This window comes from Nilaparvata lugens, chromosome 6 (genome assembly GCF_014356525.2).
Source record: "Nilaparvata lugens isolate BPH chromosome 6, ASM1435652v1, whole genome shotgun sequence".
NCBI classification, from domain to species: Eukaryota; Metazoa; Arthropoda; class Insecta; order Hemiptera; family Delphacidae; genus Nilaparvata; species Nilaparvata lugens.
The window spans coordinates 28707572-28723763 of NC_052509.1; the positions used below are offsets into that span (position 1 = coordinate 28707572).

The following is a 16192-nucleotide window of genomic DNA, read 5'->3' on the forward strand; positions in this document are numbered from 1 at the left end:
CTAACCGAACTGGCCAAGCATACAACAATGGAATACACACGTGGCAATCTCGCTCTCTCGATCAACGCAAAATTAATTCGATCAGCTGATTGATAAGATTATTTTAAGCTTTCCGATGATTACAACATATATATATTGGAATATCATGTGTCAATTATCTCAGTTCCATATGGCATTCACCTTACCATGTTTATAACCTTACTCAATAGGATTCTTTTTCATCCTTTGAAACCCTTTAGAGGCAGAATATCTCAAAATCCGTTCTTAGTGCGCGTCTAGCATATTTGAAGAATATTTGTGCAAAGTTTTAAGACTGTAGGCCAATTAGTTTGAGCTGTAGTGTGATTTTACATCAAAATTTTCGAAAAATGCCCTCTCCTGAACCCCCCTGTGATCCTGATCGGAATTTTTCTGCATAGATCTAATTTTTTTTTGTAGCTGAACAAAAAAATTTCCTCTTGACTTTGCTGTGCAATGAGCGGTTAAAAAGTACAACATTTTTGGGGGCCCCAGCTCCCTCAGGGGGGGCAAATTTCTGAAAATCCTTTCTTAGTGGAGGTTTTGAGGCTGCCATAAACAATTGTGCAAAATTTCAAATTTTTAGGCTCAGTAGTTTGGGCTGTGGTGTGATTTCAGTCTGTCGGGGCTTAGCCTTTTATAGAATCTATAATATAATACAAAGGGGTCTAAAAGCAAAAACCGACAAATCACTTTTTTGAGATTCCAAGATATTTACATAATAATTCTCAGCTCAATCAGCTGCATATAATGAAAGAATCAGTTGGAAGCAAAACTATACTTTTCGTATACTTTTTCAATGTTAAAGTGTAACATTAGAAGCAAAAACCGACAAATATACTGAACTGAAAGAAGCAGACACCGACAAATGCAATGGACCAATCAGATGAGAGAAAATTGGTCATGTGACTACTTACAGCTGACATCTTTATAACCTCAACAGTCTTCTGCTTGATCAAAACAAAAACTGCTCATACGCTCATAGTGTTCTATGGAATTGTTCTAAGAAATCTCTTGAAAAAACAGAATGAGTTTAATCATTTTTGTACAACTTTATGGTTTAAACCCTTTTCTATGTTTATTATGATTCAATGTATTCCAGTAACCAGAATATTTAGGATTTTAATAGTATTTCCATTTACCGTATGTATTGATGGTTTGTGCCTTAATAAATTCATAATTTGATGAATAATGTTTTTTATTTGTGAAAAGCTAGTAATTAGAAGCAAAAAAACGACTAATTGAAACAACAGTTTGGAGAAAAAACCGACAACTACGTCAGTTGGTAGCAAAAACCGACAAATGCAAAATTAAATTGAAATTCCTGGTTTTTCTATTGAATATATTTTCATACTCCCTGTTTTATTATTTTTAGTAGACTCCAATGAATTTATAAGAAAATATTGAATAAAATATCACTGAAGGGGGTCAAGCTAGATGTTTTAAGCTCTCCCGAAAAATTTGAGTTTTTGCATTTGTCGGTTTTTGCTTTTATATCATTCGGGTGCTAAGCAGGGAATTAATAGATAAGATTATTTTTGTGAAACATTTATAATCTAAATTCTACCAAAATTGTTACAATCGTTTTTGAGATTAGGCCACAACTTGGCATGAAAATTATTGAGTCAAATCATTTGAATAATAAATTGATGTGTTGGAACTGCTCTGTAGAATAGTAGTCCAATTGCAGAGAGTTTTGTAGAATATTGGGCGGGGCTTAAGAGTCGACCTCGACTTTATTCATTGGCAATTAATATTTCCCGTTGACAGTTATCAAATTAGCAGTAATCATGTTATTTCTGCTTTCGCTTGATGCAATTGAAGATTGAATTCCAAATTAAGTTGATTCGGAATTTTATGACTCTGGTATCCATGGATCTCTTGCTTATTCTGAAATTTTTGGCATAGCATGACGCTTAATTTTCGTTTCACTTATTCAAAAGTGTGAAAGCCGTCAATCCACTGATTCTTTCTTTCATGGAAGTCCATTCATACATAAGAGTCTATTCATAATAGTTAGTATAACATTTATTGTGACTGATTTCTCGTGTCCTAAACTTTACTATCATAAATAATATTAAAGTGGGATGAATTAGCATAAATATTGATTATTGACTACCATTATATGATTTCTTTCTTTTATTTTAGCTTGAAACCAAAAGCTTAGGGATGAAAATTTAGTTGTAAACCAACATATGACTCAATTTATTTCTATCTAAAATATTGGGGCACCGAGCTTTGCTTGTTGTTTATTTATCGATAAACAGAACACAATTATTTGAAATGATTGGGGAAGGACTAACAGGCACAGCCCAAAACTGTTTCTTCCCCGAATTTTGATTTATACACTATAAATAGTCCAAAAAGTAGGTTATGTTCCACACACTTGAATTCAGATCCAATTTTAATCCAAACATTTGAAAACAGAAAAGTTCTGATTTAGATTGTTTACATACCAAATTGTATAACAAAAAACACTCACTAATCACTTAAAACTGTAAAATAATGATTAACTTTGAAAATTATGATATACTCTAATTTAGGATGATATACCACGTCATGTCAACAAATCAGATTATTTTGATCAAGTCGATTAAAATTTTTAGATTCAACAGCTGGACATAATTCTATCTCTCTCCTACACAGGCACTCGCATCTTCTGTTATCGACAGACGACGAAATTATCATCTGTTTTTCCAAGAATGAATGAATAATTATTATCCTTTTCATGTCCTTCAGCGAGTTTCCCAGGGATGAGACCTAGTGCAATCGATTTTTTATATCATAAACCTACTATGTTCCAAATTTCGTGAAAATCGTTAGATCTGTTTTCGAGATCCGTTGGACATACATAACCATATACAGAAATTGCTCTCTTAATATAATAGGATTGACAACTTTAGTAATGTGATCTATCAATATCAATAGGTTTGTCTTGTGTCATGTAATGACATCATGAAAGGAAATAGGAGCAGCTGATGGAATATTATGTTTTTTTCAATTTAGTTTTTAGATGATATTGAAGCATGAAAATATCAGGCCCAGTAGTTTTGTGCTACTTCAGCGAATTTTCCCAGAGTTGAGATCTGTTCCAAAATAATGTTTTTTCGCAAACCCACTATATTCCTGACTTAATAAAAATCGTTAGAGCCGTTTCGAGATCCATCCGACATACATACATATCCACATACACACATACCGTGTTCAAACAGAAATTGCTTTCTTAGTATAATTGACTTCAATGATTATGATTTCATTCAATGAGAGCTTATTTCACATAATAATAACAGCTGGCATCAAAAGCAAAAATGTCAAACATGATTAAAATTGAAACAGTAGCGATCATCAACATTATCATCTTCATTTTATCTAAAGTAACCAAATTATAGTAAGATTCACATCAATGTGTCAGCATTGTTTTAATGGGGAGCATTGATATTATTAAGGAGGAATCATACTGACCGTCAACGAACTATTATGCATATTCTCCAATATTCTTAGAACAAAAAATCAATGTTTGGGAATAATTGATTCATGGGAAAAGCGCCTTACTGCTATGGAAGATATTTTTACATTAGGAAAAGCAACAACAGCTATTTGGCTGTTCTAATAAATAACCCCTTTCTTTCGCCCAAGCTATATTTTGGCCGAATTTCCTCATTCTTTGCAAGTAGATTCCACAACGGACACTTCTGAAGTTTTAAAAATACCCTCCATATATCATACTGAATTATTAAAATTTAATCGAAACTGTTTAAGCAGTTTTCGCGATGTCGGATATACGAACAAAATTAGTCTTGATAGAATAGGATGAATTTTGATTGAAGCAACTCCAGTAAAAGAAGTTTGTTTTATGAAAAATAAGAATAATTATCTATACTCCAAGGTATAGCTCCGATTAAAGCAGAAGTGCGCAATCAATTTGTTCTCGATAAATGCATTTTAATAAGTTCCTCAACTTGGTGCCAACCTAATGAAGTCATCCCAACTTAATGACAACCTGACAAAATTATTAATTTAGTTGCCAGTTGTCAACAACCGTTTTGAAAAGGAACTCTCTCTAGATTATAGTTCTATAGTAACATATGATATGGACATTTCAATTATAATTAAGAGATTGGGAGGAGAAGAATATACATGCTAAAAGACGAACTTTACACCCTTTAAAACCACCCTTAGAGTTGAAATATCGCCAAAAGATTTCTTAGTGAGCACCTAGGACGTATGAGGAAGCTATATTCCAAGTTTTGTTGCAATCCATCCTGTATTTTTCCAGAAATCGTGATCAGTGAGTCAGTGAGATAAGAATTTTATAAGTATAGATATAGAAGATAAACAGTTTGTTGCCAAAACAGTCACCTTGACAACCGTGCTCACATGATATGTATCCATGTAGGGCTAGCCTGCATCACCAAGATATAAGCATGTGAGTAATAGGTGGAAAATGCAACTTTCAAACCACCCTAATCCCTTCAGCACATGATGTTGTAGGGGTTGGCATTGTTGATATGCTCACCTCCAAACTAGTCTCAACAAAGCTGCAAAGTCGAAAATTGTGTTCAAACATTTCCTCCAAATTTCATTGTCAACGGTTCTATTGTTTGTTGCTGAACAGAAAATTTCACTCTAAACAAAATTTCACTCTGCTAAAAAAGCTGCAACAGTCGTAGGGAAATGCTTTAAATAGTGAAAATATACATCAAACTGAAGATAATTTGATGCTCTATCAGATCATAATCAGCAAGGATTTTTTTCATCAATCGTTCAAAAAATATAAGGCCGAAAAGATGAAAAAATTGGAGGCACAAGTGTTTTTTCAAAAAATGTCTCACCTTCAAGAGCGGATATCTCAGAAACTATGAGAGATGTGGAAAAAATGTAAACGTCAAAACTTGTTTGTAACTTTGTAATCTTCAATTTTGCACAGAATAAAAATGTTCATAAGATGCACAGTTTCCGAGATATTATGCGAAAAAATGGTACTTTCAAACAACCCCCACCCCTTTAGCACAGGGGGTAGGGGTGAGGAATTTTGATATGTTAATCCTCTTACTATCCTTAAAAGAGCTGTGGAGTTGAAAATTGTGTTCCAAGTTACAAACTTTTCCCTCTATACCTTAATTTGAGCATTCGTTGCCTGGACTAGTAAGGATTAGATGAAAATTCAAAATCAAAATATTACATCGAAAAATTAGAAAAATGTTGAGAAATAAAATAAAGTTAATAAAAGGGTACTTTGATATTCAAGCTTCTTATTATTACGCTGGTGATGTAACAAACACTATGTAATGACGAGAAAAATAGCAACAATGCATGAATGCACTGAACTATTGAATTAAAGTGGAATAATGCAATTAAAGCTGCATTCAGTTTCAGGGTAGGCCTACGTGTCCGGTTTAGTGAAATTATTCTTCCCATGAGTTGTATTGGGATACTATTCATACTCGCTCAGGTCTGGGTGGAAATAGCACAATACAATTCATGGCAAGAATATTACTGAACCGGACATGAACTCTGATACTGACATGTGGAGATACAGCTCAGCTCATGGAAAATGTATGACAAATAGAGATTGTTTTTTAAATGAATAGACAAATATAATATGGTACCAGTTTGTGTAGCAAGTCGATTGTGAGGTTGTTACCTGAGGGAAATCTTTATTGACGACAGGCCTAAGGTTTAGGTTTGCAGAATGGACAAGTTGGCCGCTGGAGAGGAGGTCAGAGTAGGCATCCGAGTTGCTGATCACAGTCGACAGGAACGCCGACACGTTCACCCTCAACCAAAAGTCCATCTTATCTTGCGACGAACCGTCGTCACCCTGCAAACGTCATACAATACAAATACTGTATTAACATTTCCCCCCAAAAAATCGAAGATATTATGAAATGTGGGTGGATTTTGTAGAGAATGCGGGATCAAGACATTCTGTTATGTTATTCTGTGACTGTTATGTTGCTAGTAAATTTATTTCCAAATATAACGTTGTTATTGTACTATAAGATAAATTCATGTAAAACAGTAAGGAAATATTCTGAAAAGAACCAGTTTAACAAAAAATCGGACTCTTGTATGATTGGAAACATCTTTAAACAAACTTTTTTTTTAAATATATAGAATTTCATATTCCTACGCTTCTAGACACTTGTTCAAAATATGTTGAATAAAGTGATTGTAATATGCGTTATTCCATTAGTGAGCGATGAAAATTGAGAGATGATTTTTTTCTCAGGTTCAATTCTAACGACTACACAAATTCAGTATCGTGAGCTTGTATTGATATCTGAGGGGCTTCAAAATTTTTCAAATTATAATATTCTAATTTCCGTCACCTCTCTAGATTCCTCAATGTACCAATGGAATTGCACACAGGAGAGTACAAAATACCTTCTGAAATGAGAATGAAAAAAGTAGAATTGAATAGCTTTGAACTTACCTGTTGAATATAAGAAATTGTTCCTCGTAATTTCTGAGCTGTAGTTATATTCATAACTTGAATATTTACTAGGCACTGTTCATATCCACCGGGTCTCAACGTAATTCCTAATGGGAGGCTCATTGTACGTGAGCCGTTCTAGAAATGAAAAGAATAGAAATGGGCGATATAAGATGAAAAATAAGGATATTGATTTGAAACTAGGTTGTATACTAGGTCCCTTCTAAACCACATAATTCCTAGTTATGGATTCTCACCCTCTAATTAACAACAGAATACTGAGAGAATCTAGATTGAAATTAATGAAGTGCGGAGTATATAAATAAGTAAATTACTCCACTGAAAACAATTTCACAAGACAGCAAAAAAACTGAACAAGAAAACACTATTCTTGGAAATGATTGGAGATCAAATAAAAGGTATTACTTGTGTTTACATCATTCAACTCATATTAGTATTAGACTGAATTAAACTTACTGATAGAAGAAAGCTAGCACCAATGAAAACAACACAAGCTGTTCAATAGCTTGAAGCTTGTACGGCAATAACAATTTTTCAGTTTATCTGAATAAATTAAAATATAAATCTATAAAATAGAATTATAGTACCCTTTGAAATTAATAAAATAATAGAATAATAATACAAATTATAACTACTAGTTTCGGTGATCATCGTCAGGTTTTAAAAATAAATTTCAAATATAAATATTTATATTATAATTTATAAATACAAGAAAGTTAGTAGCCCTGAATTCATAAATTTTAATAAAATATAAATATATAAAAATGGAAACAAATTATCACCATCGACATATTAATACACTACTGAAGAAACACATCTCGACTGGCATTTGAATTATTTTCAAAATCAATTGTTAGGAGGAACAAAAAATTAACTATGGAAACACTGACAAAAATGAAGAGAAACTTACAGAATCTAAAAGATGAATATCAGCAGATTCGGAAACACACATTTCAATATCTTTGACAGGATTCATGCTGTGATTAATTATCATTAACGAGACCACAGCCCGTCCTTGCTTCTGTTCATTCTCCGATCTAACTTCATACTCCTAAAAATAAAAATATTGAACATTATCATTTCAAAATATATCGATTTTTATATAATAATAAATGTTCAATTTAATTTTCAATTTTAATCAATTTCATTACATAACATCATTGTCTAGGAATATTCGCATTTGATTGGTAACTTGTCAAATTGGTTTTAATGAGTTTGTCAGTTATAACCTAACAACTTGCTTGAGATTATGTTTATAATGTTTCTAAATTGAATATTTTAATTCTGAAGGGCTAAAATAACTCTTTTAGAAAGGAAGTTAAATCATCAGATGGTGATGATTCGATATGGTCCAATAAGCTCGATAGGTTTTTTGAACTTTACAAAAATAGTAAAAGTTGAAGGTAAACAATAGGGTAAATTGAAAAAAAAAATGGTAAAGAAAGGAAAACTTATCACTTCTATAGACGGTAGCTTCCCTGCTAGGGATAGTCAAATCTTCTCAGTTAAAGATCACAACTAATGTAATTTTACAATATTAAAATACTTTGACACTTTTAGAATTTCAAATTGGGCGCTGTTAATGTAGATCGATTTTAATCGAACACAAAATATCGAACATCGATCTTTTCTTCAAACATCGATATTCGATATCCATTCATTAGTTATTTGGAAAAGATCCATTTTGGTTTAATAAATTATTAAAATACATTTGAGAAATATAAATTAATTATCAAATCTTAAAATTATATACAGCAATGACTTAGAACTAACCTAAATTAATTAAACTCTAAAATATGTGTTTTATTTGGTGCAGTTGGCAATGCAAAACTAATTTTTTTGCATATCCGTTTTCCGTTTTGGGACTTGCTTTCTCTTCTGCCATGAGCTGGTCTCTTAAAATGTGCTCGTAATAATGTCCTTTGATAAATTTATTTCAAAGTTTTATTTCTGCCAACTTCTTGAAACTTATATTAATTTTGTAGTAGATGTAAACTCAGTGAAAGCAAAATATGCTATGAGTTCTTGTTTCTCTTGGTAATTTTTCTGTAATTCCTAATTTATAAGATGTCTTTCAAACTAACCTTCCGAGCACATAGTATGATTTTTCATGCATTAACGATAATTCTGGATTTTTGGTATGGTGTTTCTTTATTATTAGTATGATAAGGTTTTAGTGTTTGTCATGTTCGAGCTCTGTAATATGCTTGAAGTATTGCCTATTACATATTTCTCAGTTAGCCAAAATGTTTTCTAGTTATTATATTTTCCCTTCTCATATTAGAATCAGTTATGTTGGGATAAATTTATACAGGGCTACCCATGATTTATATAAAAGGAAACCGATGTCTTATCCAACACAAGTTTTGGCCCGACTGTCCAGTACAGTTTAATCACCAAAACACCCCACTAATTAATTATGACCCTATTCAACAACTAAACTGAAAGATAATTAATCTGATAAGAATAATCAATAAAGATTTAGAATTAACAATGTTAATGACATTTTATTAAACTCACCACAGTCAATACTTTATCACTGGCGAGGCGATTAGCGGGAGACGCAGAGGACAGACAGAGCATCTCTTTCGAAGGTGTCGAAATTCCCATGGCCTCCTCGTAGCCATCTTTCAATTTTACTAGTTCATCTACGTTGGATTTTGATCGCTTTTCTTTTTTAGCTGCAAAAATTGATAAACAATCTGAATCAAGGTAGAGAAACAATGTTCTACAATGCTCAAATTATATTCAGTGCGTGCAAAAGTAAATTATTAAACTTATAATTACGCCTTTCAAACTGTCAGTAATAATTAATTTACCTTTTGTGAGCATTATCAAGCGTAAATCACTGATATGAAATTTACATCGCTTTACGGTAATTACGTATCCTTTACCTTAGATATTCTAGACAGGTTATTCGACTAAACACCGAATATATAATTTTGGGTTGATGTCTGATTTTTATGTCCCAAATTGGAATGAAATTAAGAACAGACAGGGAATTGAACAATTATAGTAGATAAAAATATGTTGATGGGAAAACTATTCATAGAATACTCACTTTTACTGGAAAAATGCTTATGTTTCTTTGGCTTGTCTTCATTTTCACTAGACTTTTTACTTTTTTTCGACTTTGATGATTTTTTCTCCTTGACAGGTTTCGACCAAAACGGCACTTCTTGGTAATCACTAGAATTTCTTTCTACGGTGGCTTCCTGAAGAAATAGAAATAGTGAAAGAAATCAATCAATCAATCAAATAGAACAACATTCTTGATAGTCAGTTCAACTGATAAATTCTATTTAAAAGTACAAAATAAAAAGAAAGATAAAATTTAATGCTAAAAGAACTTATCTAAATAAAATAGAAAGCATACTACATTCTCGTATTACAGATTATACTACAACAACTGTAGCATGTATAGTAAGTAGAAAAATAAATACTATATTTTCCGTTTACCTTACAAGTCGAATAACTAACATTATTGTTGAAGAAATAGCTGAATGGAATAAATATTGAATGCACTATGACCTTTGAATGAATACTGAATGCACTATGTCTAGATATCGAAATTATTCATTTAAATAAAAGAGTTTGTGGAACAATGGTACTAATTTAGAACAATAGTATATAGTAAATACCATTAGTATTATTGTTACTAATATTTTATCACCAACTAACGATTAAATGATATCTGCGAGAAGTTGATTGTGATTTACATCGAGGTTAGTTACACAGGTTAGTTAACATTTTTAGAATAACCAAGATCTAAATTACAATAACATTTACTACCAACCTTCTTTTTTTTCTTCTTGGAATGTTTAGATTTGTTGTTACTATTCTCAACTGGAAGTCTATGTTCAATCACAGGTAGTTTTTCTTCGTCTCTTAGTGGTCTGAAAGAGAAATTGAAACATTTACAAATCAAGTATTTTCAATATATTATTTTTTCCCTTTTTGTGTAGTTGAGAAGTTGATATTGTGGTAATTATTCATATTGAATGAAAAAGACTAAGAAATTGTCAAAAAAACACTGATTTATTGATAATTAGAAAGACCGGTTTCGGTTATTACACCATTGTCAATCTCTGATAAACTAAAACTAAATACAAGAGCAGCAGAATTTACACTAGTAGGCGAGTACTGCTATTGGTCGAGGGCATGAACTCCTGCCATTGGCCTAGCTAGACAGTCTCCTCCCCCTCAACGGTGTGACAAAATGGCGGCTTAAGCAACAGAATCGCCATGATAATAAAATTTACTTTTAGTACAAAATAAGAACCAAGAAAACAAATGTGAAAGATAATAAAACAAATATGTAAATGGAAAAACTATTGACTAATGTATGCTTACATGTTTATGATAAAACTAAATTCGTAGTGTTGTACTGGTTGAAATGAATCTGGTCATTTAAACTATACTGGGGATTTTCCTTAATTACTCTTGTTATTTCTAAAGCCTCTAGAATATTCAAAGATCTGCCTTTGTTATTAACATGCAGAAACTCAACATTCTCCTTAACTGTGAACTTGTGATTATTTGTTATCAAATGTTCTGCAAAGTTAGATTCCCCATTTTGTTTATTCCAATCTCTGATGTGTTCTTTAATTCTACTTTTGAAACTTCTACCAGTCTGACCCACGTAACAAGCATTACAATCATCACATTTAAGTTTGTACACCCCGCTTTTATCCCAAATATCAATTTTGTCTTTACTCCAGCTAAATAGACTATTTAAAATCGGTTTGGTCTTGAAAGCAACATGAAATCCATTCCTCCTCAATTCCCTACCTATCTTATCAGATACAAGGCCTAAATATGGGATTGTTATCCAAGTCTTCTCCTCACAGTTCGAGCTTACAAGCTAGAATTGATTGAAATTTGTCTATTAATTTTACTCAATAATCTGTCCACCATACTTCCTTCATACCCATTTGTGACAGCTATCTGTTTAATTTTAGTGATCTCAATATCAAAATCATGATTGCTCATAGGTATTGTTAGTGCTCTATAGACCATGCTATTGAAAGCAGCAAGTTTATGAGAAATAGGATGACATGAATGAAGAGGAATGATAACATCAGTATGGGTTGGTTTTCTGAAAATAGAAAACTTGTGAAAACCAGTGCTATGATCTATTCTTAAATCTAGAAAATTCAATACACAATCCTGTTCTACCTCTACAGTGAATTTTATACTCTGATGTAATCCATTCAGATAGGAAAGAAAATTGTCTAGTTGTCTGTTACTTCCTTTCCATAAGCAAATAATATCATCAACATATCGGAACCAGTAAACAATTTTATCTTTGAAATGACTATTTTCAATTATTCTACTTTCTAACTTATCCATAAATAATTCAGCTAGGAGTGGTGAGAGGGGTGACCCCATTGCCAACCCCTCTCTTTGTTCAAAAAATCTATTGTTAAATCTGAAATAATTATGCTGAGTGCATAACTTCATCAATCCTATCAGTTCTTCTCTGAGTGTATGATCATTTATAGAGGCTTTCATTATTTCCTCAGCTCTTTCAAGACTTTCTCCCACCGGAATGTTAGTGAATAAATTAGTAACATCAAATGACACAAGTTTATAGGATGATAGAACAGGAATATGTTTTATATTGTTGACCAACTCCAATGAATTTTTAATACTAAACTTTGGTTGAAAACCTGTTAATGACCGAAAGGTGCTATTCAGTTTGTGAGCTAATTTAGAGCAGGGGGAATTAACAAAAGATACCACTGGTCTTATAGGAACATTAGTTTTGTGTAATTTTGGTTGACCGAAAAGTCTAGGTGGATATGGATTCATAACTGTTAGATACCTGTGTGTTTTTTTTTTTCATTCAATATGAATAATTACCACAATATCAACTTCTCAACTACACAAAAAGTGAAACTAGCAAGTCAAGCTGAACAATTGAAGTTATATTTTAAATTGAAACTCAAGTATGGAGTAGCAGAAAGGAACATTTTCTTCAATAGACAATGCTTGAAACTGAAGGTTATACCGAAGTATGTGGCAATAGCAACCAACAACACTTCTACTATTGCACAGAAGAGCATAAAACCGCCCAGAAATTTTGGATTAAGAAGGAGATCAGTCACTGGTATAAAATAAGGGATAGCTTATCTTTCTACATTTATATTCTCCACATACAACTGGCAAGTAAACTACACAAGGCTGAGTGGGATTTCCTAGACAACAAATGTAGGGAACAACTTTTTAGGAGATTGAGTGAGAAAACAGTCACTCAAAACAAAAAACTGCAGAAACTTCTCAAAGATCAACATCCGACACTAAATAATAGGCCTATCATTCAACATCAACACAAGTTTGCTGATAGGGTAGCTAATTTCTCACAAGTCCAATTTTCATCCTCAGAGACAGAGTTACTAGGAAGAGGTAACAAATACAGTAGTCATAGCTATTTAGATAACCAACAACTCGAACGACTAGCATGCAGCATTGATAGCAATTGGGAAGCCTCAAAGAACAAAATACTAACTAACAGATGTGCTGACATAATTCTTCAAGAAAAGACAAGGGAACTTCGACCAGAGATCACAAAAACGGCAGACATCATGAAGAATTTGAAGAAGAAGATGAAAACCAATGACCTGATGATTTTGAAAGCTGACAAAGGATGCACTACAGTAATAATGGATAAGGACGAATATCTAAGTAAGGTAAACCATTTCATTGCAGATAACAATTTTATTGAGATTAACTCCAATCCCACCACCAAAATTTTTTTTTTTTTAGGATTACGTCCTAAAGACTCCAGTAATGGAGTATAAGACAAGTCATGTTATTACATAATAATTCTAACACTAAGTAGTTCAACCTAGTTTAGGTTTGAAAGGAATTCTTGTACACTATAAAAAGCTCTATCAACTAAATATTTTTTAATTTGTTTTTTGAAAATCTTCAAATCATCATTACTTTTCAAGATTTGAGGTAGCTTGTTATAAAATCTCCTACCAATATAATCTGGGTTTTGTTCAAATAATCTACTATTGTGACCCATTATATGATAATCTGCTCTGTTTCGCGTATTATACTCATGAACATCTGAATTCTGGATCACACCACTCGTTTTCACATGCATTACAACTTCATATACATACAAAGATGGCACAGTTAATATACCAACTTAACATCTAAAATTTGATAGTTATGATCTGATAGATCTGAGCTACCTAACCTGACATTACAACCTTCTATATTTGTGAGGATATTATCAATAATTGTCTGTGAAGTTCGAGTTACTCTTGTATATTCGTGGACCTTAATTTCTAATTTATTCATATTAATAATATCTCTAATATCCTCTGTCATTTTATCCTGCCTGGCAAAATCGGTATTGAAATCTCCTACTACTATAACATTTGTGAAACGAGCGGTTGTAATTTCCAAAAGTGTATGGAGCAGCTCACAAAATTTTTGCCAGTCTCCATTTGGTGACCTATAGATACCTAACACTGCTACCTCAAATCGATCATCAATTTTTAACCTTAGTCCCGTCACCTCTAAATCCATCTCAACAGAAAATCTCTTAACAAAATCCAGTTCATAAGTTTGGGTATGTTTAGCATTGCTAGTGAATATACATACACCACCACTTCTATGAGCTATTCTACAAAATTCTGATCTCAGTGAATAGCCTGGAATCCTAACTTGATTTATTTCCTTTATTTTTAAGCCATGCTCTGTGAAAATAACAATGTCAGGATCCTCCTGTTTAAGAAATACTTCTAATCTGTCAATTTTGTTGCGAAGATACTGAATATTTTGATGATAAATACTAAAAACCTTACCATCTTGTGCTACTCTATCTCTAGCATTTGTAGCTATTTCCCTTTCCCTGTTTTGAGCCAATTTACTAAAAAATCGTTATTTGTTTTTTTGACTGTTTTTAAACCAGAGGATTGCAAACGGCTTTCAATCAGCTCTGCCAATCTATTACAAAAGATTACTTTGCCAGATCGATTTAGATGCAACCCATGATTAGTGAAGTTATGTCTTTTCAGCCTTTCATTTAGAAAACAAATCCCCAGTTGTTTAGAATTCTTATTTTTTAGGCTGTTGATTTGTTTGTCGAATTGATTGCTTCATTTAATTCTGGCCTATCAAACCTATTAGGAATAGTACTTATTATTAAGTTTGTTTTTTTGCTGAGTGGCACAATTTCCTTGATTTTTTCTGTTACTTGAGGAAGATGATTCAAGTTAGGTTCATTTATATTATTTGAGCCACCCAGTACAATTAGATAGTCATTTTCATCAAAGTCTTTAGTTTGTTCCCTAGCTGACTCTACAACTGCATTAATTGATGCACTTGGCTTGAAAAAACATTGGACATCAAATTTATTTTTCAATCTTTTATCAAGGAGATCACTGCAATCACGTCCATGACTGGACGTCAGTGGCAGAACTCTCCCTTTCCTATCTTTTTTTCCCTCAGCTATATTTTTGGTTGCTGTCTTCAAAACCTCACTGTACGTTTAATTTCGACCATTTTCAGAGCATTTCCCATCATTTAGGTTAGATTCTATTTTTTTGCATTTGGACGGAGGTTCTATCATACATTTAGTATTATCAAATTTAGATTTTAGTTTCTTTATTTCCTCCGACATTAGACTACATTGATTTTTTAGATTTAGTATTTCTTTTTTATGGTCTTCATCTTGTAATTTTATAATCAGTTCCAAAGATTTAATTTCTTCTACCATCCCTAACCTTTCTTCCTCAGACGTTTTTAGAGTTACTTCTAATTGGTTTTTTAAATTAGTGTGGCTACTTTGTAGTTGAGCAACTTTTTCGGCTAAAGTAGTTTGAAGAACTGGGGTTTTTGGTTTTGGCGTTTTTGAATTTTGGTTTTGGGGACGCGTAAGTACTCCCGCTATGTTTACATTTCTATTATTAACCTTCGGTGTTCTACTTGAGCTCATCTTCCTATCTAAGAAATTATATTACTTGCAATGATAATAATTGATTTATAAATGATAGGATTTTAATTTGGTTATAATTTTAGTCAAGTAAACTATCTATGTTTATTTTTAAATCTCGAAAACCTAACCTCAAACTAACCTCTAAACGGTGTTTGGCTTATTAAAAAAGAATTAAGAATTAAAATCTAAAACAAAATGATAAAACTTGATCAAGAAACAATTAATAATGAAATAAACACAAAATTTGTACTTATCCGTGACTATTTATAACACAAAATCTTCCAAAACCCAGGAGCGAAATTATGTAGTACTTTCATTCACAACCTCTCAAGGTCAAAAAATCAATAGCTTGATTAGAAATAAGTTGAACATCACCACCAAATTATTTAACAAGAAAGAAACTAAGTATCTAACAGTTATGAATCCATATCCACCTAGACTTTTCGGTCAACCTAAATTACACAAAACTAATGTTCCTATAAGACCAGTGGTATCTTTTGTTAATTCCCCCTGCTCTAAATTAGCTCGCAAACTGAATAGCACCTTTCGGCCATTAACAGGTTTTCAACCAAAGTTTAGTATTAAAAATTCATTGGAGTTGGTCAACAATATAAAACATATTCCTGTTCTATCATCCTATAAACTTGTGTCATTTGATGTTACTAATTTATTCACTAACATTCCGGTGGGAGAAAGTCTTGAAAGAGCTGAGGAAATAATGAAAGCCTCTATAAATGATCATACACTCAGAGAAGAACTGA

General features: G+C 32.3%; 1 protein-coding gene across 2 annotated transcripts in view; it reads right to left on the minus strand.

Moving 5' to 3' along the window:
* The window catches only part of LOC111053695 (AP-3 complex subunit delta-1), a 98540-nt gene that overhangs the window by 35655 nt on the left and 46693 nt on the right, over positions 1 to 16192 (minus strand). For both annotated transcript variants that reach the window (XM_039430612.1, XM_039430613.1), the window contains exons 16-21: positions 10272 to 10371; positions 9537 to 9690; positions 8996 to 9156; positions 7386 to 7526; positions 6455 to 6592; positions 5663 to 5839 (exon numbers count right to left, since the gene is read on the minus strand). In XM_039430612.1, coding sequence (XP_039286546.1) covers positions 5663 to 5839; positions 6455 to 6592; positions 7386 to 7526; positions 8996 to 9156; positions 9537 to 9690; positions 10272 to 10371 — 871 coding nt within the window. The remainder of the gene's footprint in view (positions 1 to 5662; positions 5840 to 6454; positions 6593 to 7385; positions 7527 to 8995; positions 9157 to 9536; positions 9691 to 10271; positions 10372 to 16192) is intronic.